The 19,580-nt window shown below is 37.1% G+C and overlaps 1 protein-coding gene across 9 annotated transcripts in view; it reads left to right on the forward strand.

Moving 5' to 3' along the window:
- The window catches only part of ITCH (itchy E3 ubiquitin protein ligase), a 183,829-nt gene extending 165,528 nt beyond the window's left edge, over positions 1-18,301 (forward strand). For 7 of the 9 annotated variants that reach the window (XM_007474219.3, XM_056811772.1, XM_007474223.3 and 4 more), the window contains 5 exons: positions 3,097-3,217; positions 8,031-8,135; positions 9,977-10,073; positions 12,430-12,502; positions 15,533-18,301. In XM_007474219.3, coding sequence (XP_007474281.1) covers positions 3,097-3,217; positions 8,031-8,135; positions 9,977-10,073; positions 12,430-12,502; positions 15,533-15,632 — 496 coding nt within the window. In that variant the 3' untranslated portion in view covers positions 15,633-18,301. The remainder of the gene's footprint in view (positions 1-3,096; positions 3,218-8,030; positions 8,136-9,976; positions 10,074-12,429; positions 12,503-15,532) is intronic. The other 2 variants (XR_008915212.1, XM_056811773.1) reach the window with 2 other exon arrangements.
- The last annotated feature ends 1,279 nt before the right edge of the window (positions 18,302-19,580 follow it).

A 19,580-nucleotide genomic window follows, 5' to 3' on the forward strand; every position in this document is an offset into this window, starting at 1 on the left:
TTGCACCAACTGGTATAACATCCAAACTACTGGAACTTAAGGAGGAAATAGATAATAAAACTATACTAGTGGGAGACCTGAACCTTCCACTATCAGATATAGCTAAATCAAACCAAAAAAATAAATAAGAAGTAAGACATATGAATGAAATCTTAGAAAAATTAGAGTTAATAGATAAATGGAGAAAAGTAAATAGAGACACAAAGGAATATACCTTCTTTTCAACAGCACATGGTACATTCACCAAGATTGACTCTGTACTAGGATATAAAAACATGGCAAACAAATGCAAAAGACCAGAAATAATAAATGCAACCTTTTCAGATCATAATGCAATTAAAATAATAATTAGCAAGGGTACATGGAGAGGCAAATCAGAAATCAATTGGAAATTAAATAATATGATTCTCCAAAATCTATTGGTTAAAGAACAAATCATAGAAACAATTAATAATTTCATTGAAGAGAATGACAATGATGAGACATCATATCAAAATGTATGGGATATAGCCAAAGCAGTACTTGGGGAAATTTATATCCCTGAGTGTATATATTAACAAATTAGGGAGGGAAGAGGTCAATAAATTGGGAATGCAAATTAAAAAACTAGAAAGTAAACAAATTAGAAATCCTCAGATAAAAACTAAATTAGAATTCCTAAAAAATTAAATGAGAAATTGAGGAACTATATAAGTAAATTAGGTGGACACAGTATAGTATACTTTTCAGATCTTTGGGAAATGAAAGATTTTAAGACCAAGAAAGAGATACAAAATATTACAAAATGTAAAATGAATAATTTTGATTATATTAAATTGAAAAAATTTTTGTATAAACACAACCAATAAACCAAAATTTAAAGGGAAGCAACAAATTGGGGAAAAAATCTTTATAATAAGAACCTCTGACAAAGGTCTAATTACTCAAATTTATAAGGAGCTAAATCAATTGTACCAAAAAAATCAATCTATACCCCAATTGATAATTGGGTAAGGGATATGAATAGGCAATTTTCAGATAAAGAAATCAAAACTATCAATAAGCATATGAAAAGTGTTCTAAATCTCTTATAATCAACGAAATGTAAATCAAAACAACTCTTGAGGTACCATCTCACACCTAGCAGGTTGGCTAACATTACAGCAAAGGAACGTAATAAATGTTGGAGGGGATGTGGCAAAATTGGGACAATAATGCACTGCTGGTGGAGCTGTGAATTGATCCAACCATTTTGGATGGCAATTTGGAACTATGTCCAAAGGGCTTTAAAAAACTGCCTTCCCTTTGATCCAGCCTATGCCACTGTTGAGTCTATACCCCAAAGAGATAATAAGGAAAAAAACTTGTACCAAAATATTTATAGCCACACTCTGTGGTGGCAAAAAATTGGAAAATGAAGGGATGCCCTTCGATTGGGGGATGACTGAACAAATTGTGGTATCTGTTGGTGATGGAATACTATTGTGCTCAAAGTTATAATAAACCGGAAGAATTCCATGGGAACTGGAATGACCTCCAGGATGATGCAGAGTGAAAGTAGCAGAACCAGAAGAACATTGTACACAGACTGATATACTGTGGTACAATTGAATATAATGGACTTCTCTACTAGCAGTAATGCAATGACCCAGGGCAATCCAGAGGGACTTATGAGCAAGAACACTATCTCCATATCCAGAGAAAGAACTGTGGGAGCAAAAACACACAAGAAAAACAATTGCTTGATCACATGGTTTAGTGGGGATATGATTGGGGATGTAGACTCTACGTGATCACCCAAATATAAATATTAATAATAAGAAAATAGATCTTAATCAATGACACATGTAAAACCTAGTGGAATTGCTCCTTGACTATTAGAGGGGGGGTAGGTGGAGGGGAGGCAAAGAACATGCATGATTCATGTAATTGGAAAATATTCTAAATTTATTTAAACTTTAAAAAAAATTTAAATTATTTCCTTATAAATTTTGGGAATGAGGTCCTTATCAGAGAAGCTTATTGCAGAGATTTTTTTTTCCCCAAGTAATAATTTTTCTATAAAATTTAACTGCATTGGTTCTGTTTATGGGTTTAAAAAAAGCATTTCAATTTTATGTAAACAAAAATTACCCATTTTAGGATTATGACTCACATTTCTGTTCAAGTAAGTTTTGTGTAATGCTGAAGTGATGCCTCTTAGCTTATGATTGGTGACAGCTTGTAATAAATTGTGCTGTGAGAAATGAAGAGGCAGTTTCAGAGAAACAGACTTGTTATGAACTGATGGAGAATAAAGTACAAATCCACAAGAACAATCTTTGTATAGACAAGCAACTTTGAAAGCCTTCATAACAGCCAACCACATTTCCAAAAGACATGGTGAAACTTGCTACTTCCTTCTGAGAGAAGTAATTGATTTAGTGCTGGTTGAAGATACTGTTTTGGATACAGCTTATGTACTAATGTGTTTTACTTAACTTGTATTTGTTACAAGGGTTATATTTTTATTTCTTTTTCATTTGAGGGCAGAGGAAGGTAGATGTAAGAGAAAGTATATTTTCATTAATTGAAATTTTTTTTTAGTTTAAAAGTGCAGTTCAGTGATTTTAGTGGATTGAGAACCAAAAGTAAAGATTTTGCATGTCCTGGGTTCAATTGAGGCCTCAGACTCTTCCTAGCTGTGTGACCCAGGGCAAGTCACTTAACCTCAATTGCCTAGCCTTTACTGATCTTCTGCCTTAGAACCATTACATAGTATTAATTCTAAGTCAAGAGGTAAGGGTTTTCTAAACAAATAAATAAATGCATTCTTTCCCCCTCCCCCTAAAAAGAAATCTATTTCCTACAATCTTCCTAGAAAAAAAAAATACTATTCTTCACTTTAGAAGTAAATGCCTCTGATTTTCTTCATCATGATCTGTTTGTGATGAAATCATGCTGACTCTGGGAATACTGCCAATTAGATGGGGTTCTCCCAGTAATCACTTGACCTAAACTTTGTCTCTTCTTTTCTCTTCCCCTTCGTGATTTGTCTTTAAATAATCATGTCCATTAAAAGCATATGCCCAAAAGTCACTGTGCATTTCAGTAACAATTTTTTTTTCTTCTCTTCAGAATGGTAGCAGAATGGAGATTATCTCGAGGTGTTGAAGAGCAGACACAAGCTTTCTTTGAAGGCTTCAATGAAATTCTCCCACAGCAGTACCTGCAATACTTTGATGCTAAAGAACTAGAGGTGAGAAGCATCTCTTCTCCTTTGATGATGATATATAAAGAATTACAGATTCTGGAACTCATAGGAAAGACAATAATTCAAATTTCTAATGATTTCTATAGTTAGAATAAATTTCAGTTGGCTCATCCGAAAAATTTGTTCTTGTTCTGCCTATTTCCCAAGGTTATTAATCAGGTTCAAATGAGTTGAGATAATTAATGTATCTAAAGCTCTATTGTCAAATATATGCTATATCAAGGTAAAGTATTTCTAATTTCTATAAGATGCCATAAAAGTTAAGACTTTTAAAAACTTTAATGGCTAGTTGCAGCGAAGTGGCTCAAAGGATAGAGAGTCAGGCCTAAAGACAAGAGGTGTGGTCTCAGGCACTTACTTCCTAGCTGTGTGACCCTGGGCAAGTCACTAAACCCTATTGTCTACCCTTACAACTCTTCTACCTGGGAACCAATATTTTAGTATTGGTTTTCAGTCAGAAGGTAAGTATTTTTGTATTGGGGTTTTTTTTACAATTTTAACAACTGAAAATTTTGGTGATACTATACAAAGAGTGGTCTGAGCTTACTCTCCCTGCTCACTACAGTGATTAGCATAGTACCTGACATGGTACGTGCTTATTAACTGTGTTGCCACATACTCAACACTGGCTGTAATTAATATATTTCTGATATATTCCTTCCCATCCACATTGCACTTTTAGAAGTCACAGATGAACCTTTTGTTAATCAAATCATAAAATTTAAGAGTTGTTAAGGACTTCAGCAGCTAACCATTTTAATTCATACTTGAAAGCACTCCTAACATTACCATTCCTGAGAACGGTCATGTGGTCTCTGTTTCAAGACTTCCAAGGAGGGGGAAACACCCCACCTTTCCAAGCAAACTATTTCAGTTTTGATAGTTCTAGTTAGCAAATGTTTCCTCACCTCGTCAAGATGCATGTCTTTTTTTTTTTATATTCCCTTTCCTTCCACCCCCATTGCCCCTTATTCTGCCTTTGCAATTCAAACAGAGCGAATCTAACCCATCTTCACATGATAGCTCTCTAGATCCTTAAAGACAGCTCCCTCAGTTCTCCCTCAGTATCCTCCTTTCTAGGCTAAACATTATCAGTTCATTTAAACAATTCATTGTGACATGGATTCACTATCCTGGTTTCCTTCCTCTAAACACTCTCCACCTTGATAATATCTTAAATTGTGACTTTATGAACTGAAGGAAATTTTTACAATTGAAGTCTTAAAGGGGCTGAGTGTGGAGTGACTTTCACTTAATGTCTGACTGTACCTGTTTTAATGCAGCCCAAATTTGCATTAGCTCTTTTGGCTGTCACATTACACTACAGATTCTGTAAGATTGCAATCCACTAGGATCCCAAGATCTTTTTCAAACAAACTACCATCTTATGCTTCCCTCATCTTTCTTATATATATGAAGTTGAATTTCTATATCTAAATTTAAAATATGACATTGAATTTTATTGAATTTTGAATTTTATTAGATTCAGCTTGTTAAAACATATTTTAGTTTAGCAATGATTTCTTAGCTTAGTGTCTTCTACAAATTAAATCTCACATTTTATTCAAATGCTAGATAAAAACTTTAATAGCATAGGTCTTTGTGGCATTTTGTTGGATACCTTCTGCCAAAATGACATCAAACTATAAACGACTTCTTTGAGTTGTTATTAAGCTGCTTTTGGATATGTCTGATTAGACAGAAATCAGTTCACATTTCCCCATTTCCTCTATAAGAATAGAATGAAATATTTTATCAAAGCTTTTCTTAAAATGTTTAATGATAGTACCAAGAAAAACAAAAAGAAATAAGGTGATTTGTGTCTGCCCTGTTGTTGAAGAAGCTGTGCTGGCTCTTTGAAACCATCACTTCCCTTTCAAGATGTTCTCACCTGCCACATATCTTTAATGATCCAGCAGGTAGTCTGATTCCTTGTAGTTTGCATATTGTTGTTCCCTTCTCTCTCTCTCTCTCTCTCTCTCTCTCTCTCTCTCTCTCTCTCTCTCTCTCTCTCTCTCTCTCGCTCTCGCTCTCGCTCTCGCTCTCGCTCTCGCTCTCTCTCTCTCTCTCTCTCTCTCTCTCTCTCTCTCTCTCTCTCTCTCTCTCTCTCTCTCTCTCTCTCTCGCTCTCTCTCTCTCTCTCTCCAAATTGAGACATTTGCACTTCTCTAATCTCATAATACCTCTCCCATTTTCCATAATCTCTCAGGTATCGACTGATTTAGGCTCAGCTATTCCATTTGCCATTTGTTCTTCATTTGGGCTAGGGGACTTGAATTCATCCATTATAAGTGGATCCTTTCTTACTATCTCCTCATTTATCTTGGGCCACAGCTATCTATTGGCCATCTTCATTTTGCTATTTCTAGTCCAGACGTCTTGATTGGATGAGTAAACAGAAGCAAAGTAAGTTACACAAGCAGTTCAGTCTTCTCTCTGGTTATTAGCCAGTCCCCTGGAAGGAAAGGTTCTATCCCTCCTTTCATCCATCTTTTTCTCAAAATATAGGTAGAGAGAAGCCATCTTTTTTGCAGTTCTCTGCTTCCTTCACCAGCTTTAGCTCATTATGAGTTTCCCACTCCTGACCATTTTTATTGCACTGTGCCATGCTACTTTATTCATCTTCTGTGACCTGCCTTTGCTTCCATTTTCTGACTATTTTTTTTAACCCTTACCTTCTGTCTTAGAATTGATACTAAGTATCTATTCCAAGACAGAAGAGTGGTAAGGACTAGGCAAATGGGGGTTACTAATTTGCCCAGGGTCACACAGCTGGGAAGTGTCTGAGGTCATATTGGAATCCAGGATGTATTGTCTCCAATCCTGGCTCTCTAATCACTGAATCACCCAATTGCTCTTCCATTTCTTTTATAATCCCAAGTTATTTGGTGAATTCCCCGTCCATTTTCTATTACTCTTCAAATAACTTTCATTCTTTCTTCCTCTATGGAATTATTTCCCTTTATGTCTTCAGAATTTCATTCCTGAGCATCTTCCATTCCTTCTAGGCTGATTTTCCTTCTGCAGTTTTGGCCATGGTGATCCTATGTATTCTTTCTGACATTTTTCAAGTTTACTTCCCCCTAATCTAGGATGTATCACATGATGCCCAGAGATTCTTATGCCCATATTACAAACTACAAGAAGGTGTGATCACTTCTCTCATTTCTATCTCAACAACTAGGTCCTTCTTGTTAGTGAGAATCAGAATTGGAATAGGATTTCCCCTTCTTGGTTCATGACATTTGAAAGATGCAGTTATCATTAAAGCAAGTCACATTATTATCTGTCCTCCTTTTAGGCAGAGAGAGCTATTATAGATGTTGGAATAATTAAAAGACCCCCCCAACAATATTCTTCATCAGTTTTTTCTTTTAATATCCAGCTGGGGTGTGTGGCCTGTAATATGTTTCAATGATGAAGTCATTTTTTTTCTCCTGTTGATCTTATTTTTAAAAATCCTTACCTTCTTTCTTAGAATCTGTTCAAGTATCTGTTCCAAGGCAGAAGGGTGGTAAGGGCTAGGCAATTGGTGTCAAGTGACTTGCCCAAGGCCACATAGCTGGGAACCTCAGAGACTAGATTTGAACCCAGGTTTTCCTTTCTCCAGGCCTGGCCCTTGTATTAATTAGAATTTTGAACTCTTGGACTTCATCCCCCAGAAGTCCTTCAGTATTTTCCAGAATTCCTCTCCTTTTTCTACCACTTTGCATTGTCACGTTTGCATAACTTTCTGGGACTCCTCCCTCTTTCTCTTCTTCATCAAGATCACAGTTGAGTTAGGCGGGTTTTACTCTAGTCTTTTATTTTAATAATATTAGTATTATAATATATATAATATCTTATATATATAATATATAGTATAATAATAATAATAGTATTAATAATAATACTTGAATTATTATATATTAATTTTAATTCTCACACCCTCTATCCACTGAGCCACCTTGCCTAGTGATCTTAACCCAATCCTTTTTCTCAGTCCTCATGCTCCTTGTTCTTTCTGTGGCATTTGAAGTTGTTGGCTATCCCTTAGTACCTTGTTCGTATTAGATGTTTAATACATTGTTCATTCAAGTGAAATTATTATGCCTCTTTCATATTCCCCCCAACAATATCACATCCTGGAAACTCATATTGCAGGTAGATGATTGTTTTTTCCCAAGGTTATGTGATTCATGTTGTCTCACTTTCCTCATCCTTCCCCACTCCTGGATTTGACAAGCAGTTGCACTGGGTTATACGTGTATTATCACTCAAAACTATTTCCATATTAATCATTTTTGTAATAATTTTTTAAATCATGACACCACATCCTATATCCATATAAACAAGTGATAAATCACATGTTTTCTTCTCGATTTCTACTCCCACAGTGCTTTTCTCTTGATGTGGAGCATTGTTTTTCATAAATTCCTCAGATTTGCCCTGGCTCCTTGCATTGCTATTTGTGGCGAAGTTGATTACATTCGATTGTACCACAGTGTTTCAATTACTGTGTACAATGTTCTGGTTCTGCTCATTTCACTCCACATCATTTCATGGAAGTGTTCCCAGTCCTTGTAGAAATCAAGCAGTTCATCATACCTTACAGCACAATAGAATTCCATCACCATCCTATTTGGTGGATGATTTTAAAACTGAACTTCCCTCTGAGTAGATTTGGTACTTTGAAAACTAGTCTATCATATTAAGCTGGTCATTTCTTTCATACTTTTTTATTGGTGGGATCTGGTCAAGTATGTTCACAAAAGGTTTGTAAAATACTTAAATAAACCATGTCTTTTCTTTCACCAAAGGTACTTTTGTGTGGAATGCAAGAGATTGACTTAAATGACTGGCAAAGACATGCCATCTACCGACATTATACTAGGACAAGCAAACAAATCATGTGGTTTTGGCAGGTTGGTAGCTGATATCTTAATTTTTATTTCTGTCAACAGTTTATAATTAGAAAATGCTACATCACCCAGAACCTGAGTTACAAGACAAAATATACTGGGCTTTGGCTATATTGATAGACCTCTGGATCCATTCAATTGAAATGGCATAGATGAGCCACTTTCTAACCAGATTCCTTCTCATCATTAATATTTTTCATAAACTTTGGAGTCTTCATGCAAAATAAATGGCAAGACAAAATAAGGCTTTAAATTATAAAATAAAAGTTTATCCATAAAGTTTCTGGTATATATGTAAAGCAATTCAAATTGAACATTTTATCAAAGGATTGGTGAAGCTTGCATAATGTGAATATGACTGAAATGATTTCTTTAATAAAGACAATAAGGGGGCAGCTGGGTAGCTCAGTGGATTGAGAGCCAGGCCTAGAGACAGGAGGTCCTAGGTTCAAATCTGGCCTCAGACACTTCCTAGCTGTGTGACCCTGGGCAAGTCACTTGACCCCCATTGCCTAGCCCTTACCACTCTTCTGCCTTGGAGCCAATACACAGTATTGACTACAAGAGGAAGGTAAGGACCTAAAAGAAAACAAACAAACAAACAAACAAACAAGCAAATAAATAAATAAATGAATAAATGAATAAATAAATAAATAAAGACAATAAAATGTAAATTGTTCTTTTTGAAAGGTATTTGGCTGTGCTATGAGAAAATCAGACTGCAGAGATTAGAAAAGGTTAATTCACAAATGAGTAGCTCTCAGTTAAGATTAGCACTTTATGGGGGGCAGCTGGGTAGCTCAGTGGATTGAGAACCAGGCCTAGAGACTGGAGGTCCTGGGTTCAAATCTGGCCTCAGACACTTCCCAGGTGTGTGACCCTGGGCAAGTCACTTGACCCCCATTGCCTAGCCCTTACCACTCTTCTGCCTTGGAGCCAGTACACAGTATTGACTCCAAGACGGAAGGTAAGGGTTTAAAAAAAAAAAAGATTAGCACTTTATAATAGTTCTCTGGTTGCTAAGTAAACTATGCCATGAATCCCAGGGGAAGTAGAATTTGCCAACCAACTTATCTGTGGCATGTTTCAGCAGCCATTTCTGGCCATCCCAAATATATCCCCATAAGATATAGAGAACAATGTGATGATAGAATAAAACCTTCTGGAGCAGAGTTCTCTAAATGACAATTCTCTCATACTGAACCAGGTTGCTGGTTCTAAACACCAGAGGACACTTCTCTGTTCTTTTTTCTGGAATTCCCCTGTTTCAGGGAAATGGGCCTAGGAAGGATGGGCAGTATTGCATAGGATCAAGAGTACTTTGATTTAGTCATTTGATTCCAGCATAGTACACCCTTGGCACAGCTATTCAGTGTCCAAATGCAACTCCTTTCTCTGTCTCCCACTAAGACTGGCAGTAGAGGTCTGTAGACCAGTAGAGATTTGAAAGGGACCTTAGAAGTACTTGGTCCAGCCCATACAGGAAACAGTAATCCTTTGTACATCAGCTTGGTGAAGCTCATCTAGTCTGTCCTTGAATGTTTCTAGGAGTTAGGAAACATGTGCAGCCTAAAAATAGTTCTTAAAACATCTCATAGCTGAGAATATCTAGATAAGAACAATCAAAAACATAGGGCTGATCCCTGAGAAACAGGTTTTATGACAGACATGGGATGGGCAGAATAGGTCAGTCCTTTCATGGCAATGTTGAAGGATACTTCAAGATGATTTTTACCTTTTCACTGTTAATATTTTTAGGTGCTTGATAGAATCATCTTTTGTTGCTTCAAAACAATAATAACAGTAATTCCATATGTTTAAATGTGCTTTTTCCCTTTTAACAGTTTGTGAAAGAAATTGACAATGAGAAGAGAATGAGACTGTTGCAGTTTGTTACGGGAACATGCAGATTGCCAGTTGGGGGATTTGCTGACCTCATGGGTATGCAGAATTTTCCAGTACAGACATTGGTTAAGCAGGCAGCGTCATATATAGCCTATATATATATATATGCCTATATTTTATCAGAACTAAATCAGATATGGGGGGGTAGCTGGGTGGCTCAGTGGATTGAGAGCCAGGTCTAGAGTTGGGCGGTTCTAGGTTCAAATGTGGCCTTAGACACTTCCTAACTATGTGACACCCTGGGTAAGTTACTTAACCTCCATTGCCCAGCCCTTAGCACTCTTCTGCCTTAGAACCAAGACATAGTATTGATTCTAAGACAGAAGGTAAGGGTTTAAAAAAAAAAAAAGAACTAAATCAAATATGAAGCAGTCATTCCCTTAGGCAATTTTGATTAACTTGGGGTTGTATAAAGTCACCTTTTCTGTTCATGTTTCCTATACCTTACAATTTTGAGCTATCACATTTATTTTCCTGTTTAAAATAAACTGTTTCATATTATTGGGTGAATGTGGTGACCGACCCATCTTATGAAAATTGACTGCTGAAACAATGCTAAGGACCACCACAGCCCTGATAGGAAAATTATTTAATTCAAATCAGAAAACGCTAATTATTGTGTGTCTATCATGGGCTTAACACTGTGGGAGGAACCTCTGGATGATGTCATTGGGGAAATAAATAATTAAAGAAAACTTAAAAGAGGAAAAACATGCATGTGAACAGTGATTCAACAGTACAGATCAGTACTTAGTAAGAGTGGGAGAGGGGGATGTCAATGGCAACATTTAAATTTTGAGATAGAGTGCATGGCAGTGGCCTTGACAAGAGCTGGGGAGGAAAGTAAGAAGGGAAGCTTGTTGTTCCCTTATCGTTACACTGCTTTGTAAAATAAAACCTGAAAAATCCCCAACCGCAGTACTTTTTTTTTTTTGACACAACAAACTTCCTGTTGAATGCCCCCTACAATCCTCTACAAGTGATACTTCTACAAAACTGTTGACTTTTTGCATCAAAAACGAGGATGAATCCCTTAGCCTTAGTTTGACCAGTTTTGCCACTTCTCCACCTTTACTGGATTTGCATTGTCCTAACCTTTGTGTGTTTGCTTATTTGATTCTGAGGGATTTTGAAGGAAAAGAAGAAAAGTGGTGAATTTGTTTGAGAGCATTCTGAATTTGGAAAAAAAATCACAGGTCTTAAAGATCCATTGAATTGTTAAAGATCATAAAAACTCCGGTCGAATCAGACCTTAGAGATCAAGTTCAACCTGCATTTTAGATAAGGAAACTCAGCTTTAGAAGGGTTCATCAACTTGCCCACCATCTCACAGGAAATAAATTACAGCTGAGACTTGAACCCAAATCCTTTGGTATTCAGTGCTTACTGTTAATGCTTCTTCCCCACATGAGGCTAGATTTTGGAGTCACATCCACATAGAGGGAATAGGAGCAGAGACCAGGTGACATAAATGAAAGACATGTGAAGGAGACAGAAGAATGACCCAAAGGAGTAGGAAAAAAGCCAGGATGGTACAGTGGGAAAGTAGGCGGGCTTAGAGAGGACCTAAGGGGTCACAAAGAGGCGAACGCAAGAGAAGGGGAGAACATTGGAAAGGTCACTGGATCTGTTTAAAAGATAACCTTTGGAAAGTCATTTCAGTAGAGTGGGGACAGGGGGATAGAAACATTACTGGGAGTTACGGACAAAGTGGATCATGAATAAAAGGGGGAGTTGGTGAGCTCAGGTCATTCTCTAGTAATATGATGGACACAGGAAAGAAATAGAAAGTTTTTCGTGTTCAGAGACAAACAGGAAGGTGCCAGTGGATGAGGAAAGATTAAAAACAGAAAGTCAGCAAGCATTTATTAAATGTCTACTATGTGCCAGGCACTGGGCTAAGTGCTAAAATTATCGGCTCCTTCAAGTCACAGACTTCTGTCATTTTTCAGCCAATATTTAGCAGGTATCTTGCCTGTCATAGGCACTTAAATATGTACGAAAGCATTGGGTACCTTTTTGGGGAGCCATTATTGATAGCTGTGATATTCATCAAAGCATAATGGCAAAAAACTTCATTTGAGCTGTTCTTCATCCATAAGAAGGGGGGGGGGAATTAGTATTATTTCCTGGAAGGAAGGAAAAAAAACCCAATTCTTCCAAAGTAATTTTCCTCTTGCTCTCTTAGTCTTCTTGGGAAAGGTTGAATAATGCTGGATCTAAACCAAGTTTTGATCATAGTAAGTTACCAGAAATTGATTGTTTTATCTTCTTCTTTTTCCTAGTTAGGATATACCACATGTGAGCCCAGATGTAGAATGCTGTATATAGCCTCATTTTCTTTCAAAGGGCAGGCATGCCCCAAATCAGTAAATGTTTTATTCTGTTACAGGGAGCAATGGACCTCAAAAGTTTTGCATTGAAAAAGTTGGCAAAGAAAATTGGTTACCTAGAAGTCACACCTGGTGAGTAAAACCATCCAGACCAAGGAAAACAGTTGTTGTTTTTTTTTAACCCTCTCTTTCTGTCCTAGTAACAACTCTAAGACAGAAGGACATGGGCTAGTGACTTGCTAGAATGTACCTGAGGCCAAATGGTAAATCTAGATTCCCCCCTACTCCAGGCCTGGTACTCTATCTACTATGCCATCTAGCTGCCTGCCCTATGCCTTTTGTTGTTTCCTGATGGACACCTCTCCCACACACATCCTCCCTTACAATAAGAGTACCAGTCAAGTACAATCAGTTTGCCTCCCAGCGATGTTTATTCCGTCTTCCAGAAAGAGGGTGCTTCATGATCCATTTTTTTAAGCCAGGATTGGTTGATTCACTTAGTCAATGTTGTTCACCTTTCAGTGTTGCTTTTCCTTTTTGTGGTACTTTCTCTTCTGTTTATTGTTGTCATTGTGAATGTTGTCTTCCTGTTCATATAGTCACTTTATGGCCAGCACCTCCCGAAATTCCTCATATAGCATAACATGCATATTCCGCACTTTCTAACCATTCTTAATTGATGGCCCCCTCACTTTGTTTCCAATTTTTTTGATACCACAAAAGTATTGCTATGAATATTTTAGTATATTGTTGGCTTTTCTTTTTGACTTTGACTTTAGGGTTTATCTCCAGTAGTGGGTCCGAAGGTTATTGACAATTTGGTGAGGGACAGCTAGATAGCACAATGGATAGAGTTCCTTGCTTGGATAGAGCACCAGGCCTGGAGTTAGGAGGACCTGGTTTCAAATGTGGCCTCAGAACTTCTAAGCTGTGTCACCCTGAGCAAGTCACTTAACCCCAATTGCTTGGCCCTTGACTGCTCTTCTGTCTTAAAGCTGATACTAAGACCTAAAGGTAAGGGGTAAAAAACCACAACAGCTTAGTGATATTTCTCACAGTTCCTAATTTTCTTCAAGAATCATTAGACCATTTCACAGATGTACCAACAGTGTCCATCTTTACCTGCCCCCTCTAACACTGACACTTTCCATCTTTTATCATTTTGATCATTAGATAGAGCTAAGCTCTCAGACCTATTTTAATTTCCAGTTCTCATTTTGCGTTTGAGGTAGCTGGTAAAATTGGGAACTCTTTTGAAAACTTTTCAGATAGGTCAGAGGTATGAATCCTTTGACTTCTTTGGTCTGTTTTTGTTTCATTTGTTTCAATTCCTCATAGATATTGAAAATCAGACTAGTTTTTTTTCCTCCCAGAAATATTGTTATAAAGATTTCCTCCAACTCTGCAGTTTTTCTTCTAGTTCATTGATCTTACTTGTGCTAATGGGTCTCAGTTTTATAGTCAGAATTTTCTTTATCGTTTATCATCACCTGTGCCATGTTTACTTACTACCTTACCTCATAACCCTACTGGGGAAAAGATATTTCTTTTTGCTAATTTTTAAAAATATTATTTTTGTGTTAAAAAAAAAAAACACCTATATTTTATAATGGCAGAAACCAGCCTGGTAAGAATAAGCAAAGTTTAATTTATTGATTTCTAGGCTTTGGGGTAAGGTTCCAAAGCTACTTCTGCGATATGAGTGAAATAAAAGGAACATGACTTTGCACAAACAGCATGTCTAATTATTTTTTTCTTTTTAAATTATACCACTTTGGGGCAGCTAGGTAGCACAGTGGATAGAGTGCTAAGCCCAAAGATAGGAAGTCTTGGATTCACATTTGGCCTCAGAGACATTTCCTAGGTATGTGACCCTGGGAAAGTCACTTGATCCCAATTGCCTAGTCTTTAACATTTAACATGCCTTAGAATTGATAATAAGACTGAAGGTAAGGGTTAAAACAACCCAACAGAAAAACAACTGTACCACCTCCTTGTTTCAGTCAGCTTGAACCACCAAAGCAAAATTTAAAACTTGTCTCCAAGATTAGCAGGTTTTCAGCTTTCACTGTTTTATGATTTCATATCGGTTTTAGGAAAATGCTTGGTATTTTTTCATAGTATCAGACTCTTGATGGTGTCTGACAGACTCTGTCATGTGCCACCTTTCATTGTCTCTCCTATCCTACTCCCCACCCACATTATAATAAACTTTGAAAGCTGAGAAAGTTCCTTTGAGGTCAATCCAGGGTCCTTATTTTGTTGATTGTGAAACTGAACCCTGAGATGGGGAAGGACTTATCCAAGGTAATTAAGTATCTGGAATAGCATGGGGGGGGGGGGGGAGGTGGGGACGGCAGCTTGCCAAAGTAGTCAAATGCAGAAGCCATTCTTAATTATATCACTTTTCCATTTTCTAACAAAAGTCACCTCTTCTTGCATGTGGTAGCCATGACAATTCATAATTAAGGCATACAATTCAACAAGCAAATTTACTAGGGCTGCTAAGTCCCTTCCCTTCTGTTACCTGGTATCTGCTCTGTGGATGTCTGTTGTATATATGTAGAATTAGGTACGTTATTATATATGTATGTCACCTTCCATATTAGAAAGGCCACTCCTTTATAGTCTTTATTATAGGTTCTTTATAATCTTGGCCTTCAAAGCAGTGCCTTGCACATAGTCAGCCTTTGATCAAGGCTTTATTGATTGATTCCCTGTGCTAACAGTACCTGGAGGTGCTTATGGTTTTGTTTTTAAACCCTTACCTTCTGTCTTTGAATCAGTACTAAGTATCTGTTCCAAGGCAGAAGAGTGGTAAGGGCTAGACAGTGGAGATTAAGTGACTTGTCCAGAGTCACACAACTAGTGAGTCTAGATTTGACCCCAGGACCTTGTCTCCCAGCCTAGCTTTCCATCCACTGAGCCGTGTAGCTGCCTGGAGGAGTTTACATTTTATTGGAGCGAGGTACATGTACTCTGCTAAGTAGATAAAGTAATCTTGGGAGGGAGAAAAGACCTAACATCTGGAGGGGTCATGTTAAGCTTTGCATAGGAGCCTTCTTTTCTCTGACAGCAACCAAGCCTTAAAGATAAAAAGTATTTCTTTGTTGTGTGTTCTTAGATGTTTCTTTCCCTCATACCGATTATTCTTATTTTTAGTTTTAACCGCTTGGATCTGCCACCCTACAAGAGCTATGAACAACTGAAGGAAAAACTGTTATTTGCCATTGAGGAAACAGAAGGATTTGGACAAGAGTGATCTCTGAGAATTTGCACCCCTGAAGGACATGAATTCTTTTGTAATGTTTGTCCTTCACCTCTTTTGCTTGTTGCACATCTTGTAAATTGGACTCTGACTGTTTAAAGAGTTATTTGTGTGTAAGTAAATTAATGTTATCCTTGAGGTTGATGTCCCAATAATTCTGGATTTCTGCTGAGCCCTTCCAGAATAAGATCTTCAAGTGATATGACTACAGATGAAACCTGACTTAACTTGAGATTTAACACAGCAATGACACCTGCCTTGTTTTACTCAGCAAGAACATTTCTTTAACCCCCCTTTTTTTGGTCAAGTCTTTTCCTTTGGAGATAGGGGTTTTTTTAGGGGTGCTGCAGACATTCTGGGAAGTCCCTTTAGAGCTGCAATGTACAGGATGTTCATTGCAAGCCTCTTGTTAAGAGAGGGATTATCAGTTCAAGCTTAAGCCAGCTCCAAGGTACCAGGAGCAAGCATCAGCTCTCACGTGCCTATTCTCACTGCGGCCTGGCCTGACTGTTTCTCATTTTGCATCATTTTGATGTTACCTCTGGAAGTGATTGAGAATTCTCTCATCTGTTCACAAATACCTTCTGCCATTCAGTGCCACTTCAAAAACAAGTTTAGATAGAACTAAATGCCGGCCTGCACAGGACTCTCTACGTTTGTCTTCCTATTGGGATATATTGTAGGGCAAATGCTCAACTGCCCAGATACTGCTATCACTCTAGGAAAGTTGTCTGGGGAATAGGATGGATTGTTCACGTTGGCCACGTTCGTGAAACAGCTCTGGTAAGCTTGACCGCCAGCGGTTTAATAAGGGACAGAGCAAAAAAGGGGCATCCAGAGAGGTGGGTAGGTAGCCAAACAAAACCCCTCTCAAACGCCATAGTGATATACGGTTTACAGAAGTTCACCTGGAATTTAAATGGTCTAGCATCTGGAGGTATCATGTTAAGGTTTGCATAGGAGCAACCAATGTCCAATTAGTCCAATATTTCTGTAGAGTCATGTTGGTGGTGGAAGTTAGGCTTGACCTTTGCAATTGTGTCATATCAGATAATTTCCTTTTTATGTTTGTTTGTTTTTAAACATTTAAGAGGTGTTGTACAAGCCAAGTTATATGTTGTTTACCTTCTAATCCAAACTATAGAAATGTAAAACTTCTTCAGAAATTTTATTTTCACTTTAGGGGAAATATGAGTTTTCTGGTTTAAAAAAAAAAAGCCTAAAGAAGCCTATCTCTGAGTTACTCAGTTACCTGTGAAATGTTCTCCATCTGTATTCAGATTGATTGTTTCCCCCACCATATTAAGGTAGTCATTTCAGTTCTTCATTGTGCCCGAGTTCAGTTGAATTATTACTCTCATATTTTAAAATTAAGTAGTTTTAATTTCTCTTTTCCGTTAATATTTAAGATTAGACTTAATTTTTGTTAATGATTGCACTTTAGGTCTTATATATAATAGTTGTCTTTCTTTGTCTTGCCCCCAAGTAGTCTGTCTGGAGATGGATTGCAGTCATGGCTTTTAACCTCTAGAGCCTGGGATGGAGCCTAAACTGCCAGTGGTGCTTGTCAGAAAGAGACTCCAAACCCACCTGGAAGAAAAACATTTTTGTTTCCTCTGTAGTTGAATCTTGGAGCAAGAAAAAATTATAAAGATATTAACATGTGTTTGGGCTCTAAGATTCTAGAATCTTAAAACAGATTTGGGATGAGTGAATGGGCTGCCTTGTAGTAATGATTGCCTGTCAGTATAAAGGGGGATAGAGACTCTCAACCCTGTTTATTTTTATTTGATTATTTTGTTTGCATGTACCACAAGAAATGCAGTGTGATCTAATGCCACAGCTGATTTGATCAATCAGAGAGACCTGCCATTTTTCCTGTTGGGAGGATATGAGACAGTCTTACTGAGTAAATAATACCACCTACCCAAATACTGGTATAAAACCACATTTCTGCAATATGCGATGGGCTCTGAAGGAGACAAAGCCTTATAAAGATTTCCTGGTGAGGTAAATTATCATAATGAAATTTAGTTAAGAGACTTACAAGAGAGATTTATGAAATTAAGTGAGATAATGTAAGAAAGTAGACTTTTTTGTTCTACATAATGCATCATGATTCATCTACAGACTTAGAAATATTGTGTTAAAATGTATAAATATCACCCAAGAGGCTTTCTGCCCTATATTTTTAAGATACAGAATAGTTATATTTGAAATAGCTATGGCCCTAGTTCTATAGGGTTTGGCTGTTAAATATTTTTATGGATGAAATGTTTAGTTCCAGAAAAGGTAAATGCTTGTATATATTTTTGCAGCTTGGGGGTCCCTTATTCCATTTCTTCCTGTAATTTAAGTGGCCACATGTATGTCTTTCCTGCTGTACTAGGGAACTGGGGGCTGGATATCCCAAGAACCAGAGGTTATGTGAAAATACTACAGATATACAGGAAATACAAATACCTACCAAATGAAACCTTACATTTGGGTCCAAACTAAACATTTGAAAATAGATTTGTTGTAAGTGTTTAATTAGATTTCTTAAATCTTAACTAAAAAAATGCTTTTAGAAAGTCCATTTTCTTTGTAAGCATTGTAAATGCTAACAAATCCTGTTAATTTTTTACCGCATGTTATATTGAAATAAAAAGGAAGTAAAATAAGCAGTTGGTGCATTCTTCTGCTCAGTATGGGAATCTGGGGAGCACAGCACTCATAACCTTTAACAGGAGAGAAGGCGTTTGACTAGGGAAATCTTTAGTAGAAATTAATCAGAATATAGTGGTTTTAAAACATCAAGTTAATCAGCTACCGTTCTTAGGTGATTTTGTTTCAGAATAACCAAATCTATAAGATTTTTGATATAAGTATTAGAATTCAGTTTAGCTTTCAGGTTTTCATTTCACACTAAAGGATTTGGACCTACTCATGACAAGTGAATTTGTAATTTGTAATACTAATACTAGTGGACATGCTCCAGTACAGGCATTTCAGTCAATTAAACCAAATTATATCCTTTCATACTTAGCCAGTTAGCAATTGGAAATACTATCAGATTCTTTTCTTCATTTTTAACGATCCAAGGAGATAATAACTTCTCTCTCCTAATTTTGTCTTTTCTAAATTTTGTTACATGCTATTATTTTCTTTCTGATCACTTATGTTAATGTCACCTCTTTTGCAAAAATTGGCATCTCCAGCCCCTGTGGGGGCATTTTAGTTTTTTCCCCCCTCAAATTTTAGTTTGTGCATATGCTCTCATTAACCAGTCAATCAGGAAACAGCAGCACTTGTTGACTTTTCCTTAGACTGTAATTTCAAAGACTCAGGTAACTGTAAAAGTCTCGCAGCAAATCAAGCACTTTTATAAAGGGCTTTAAAAGTACTGGCTTGTTCACATTTTTTAACAAGACAGTTATTCCACATTTGTAACTAAACTTTTTTTGTTCCTTCACTTGAAATTTTTTGTTAGCCATGGGTAAAAGGTCACTGCTCACCTCCTGTAGGATCAGATCCCTTGTGTAATTGTGTAATAACCACACTGGTGATCTGGTCTGTTCAAAATAAAGACATACATAAGGAAAAATAAATTTGTCTCCCCTGCTTATATTCCCATCCCCTCCCATTACTGTTTATAGTTCCATAGAACAGGATTACTTGTCTCAAAGAGTTTTGGGTAAGAACTTCAAGGATTACTAATGACAGGGTTTGGTGTTGATTGATTTCTCCACTATTCTCCAGTGATAATAATTTTTAACATTTCTGTAACTATTCATGGTTTTCAAAGCATCGCTACAACAGTAAGTAGTTCAAAGATTATTCCCATTTTACAGGTGAGAAGACAAGGCTTAAATAAAAGCAGCAGAGCCCATCTTTCAGTGCAGTTCTTCCAGCTTGTACATCCATTATATAGGAAGGCTTCAGTGAGACATGACCCCTTAC

The sequence above is a fragment of the Monodelphis domestica genome, chromosome 1 (assembly GCF_027887165.1).
Source record: "Monodelphis domestica isolate mMonDom1 chromosome 1, mMonDom1.pri, whole genome shotgun sequence".
Classification (NCBI taxonomy): Eukaryota; Metazoa; Chordata; class Mammalia; order Didelphimorphia; family Didelphidae; genus Monodelphis; species Monodelphis domestica.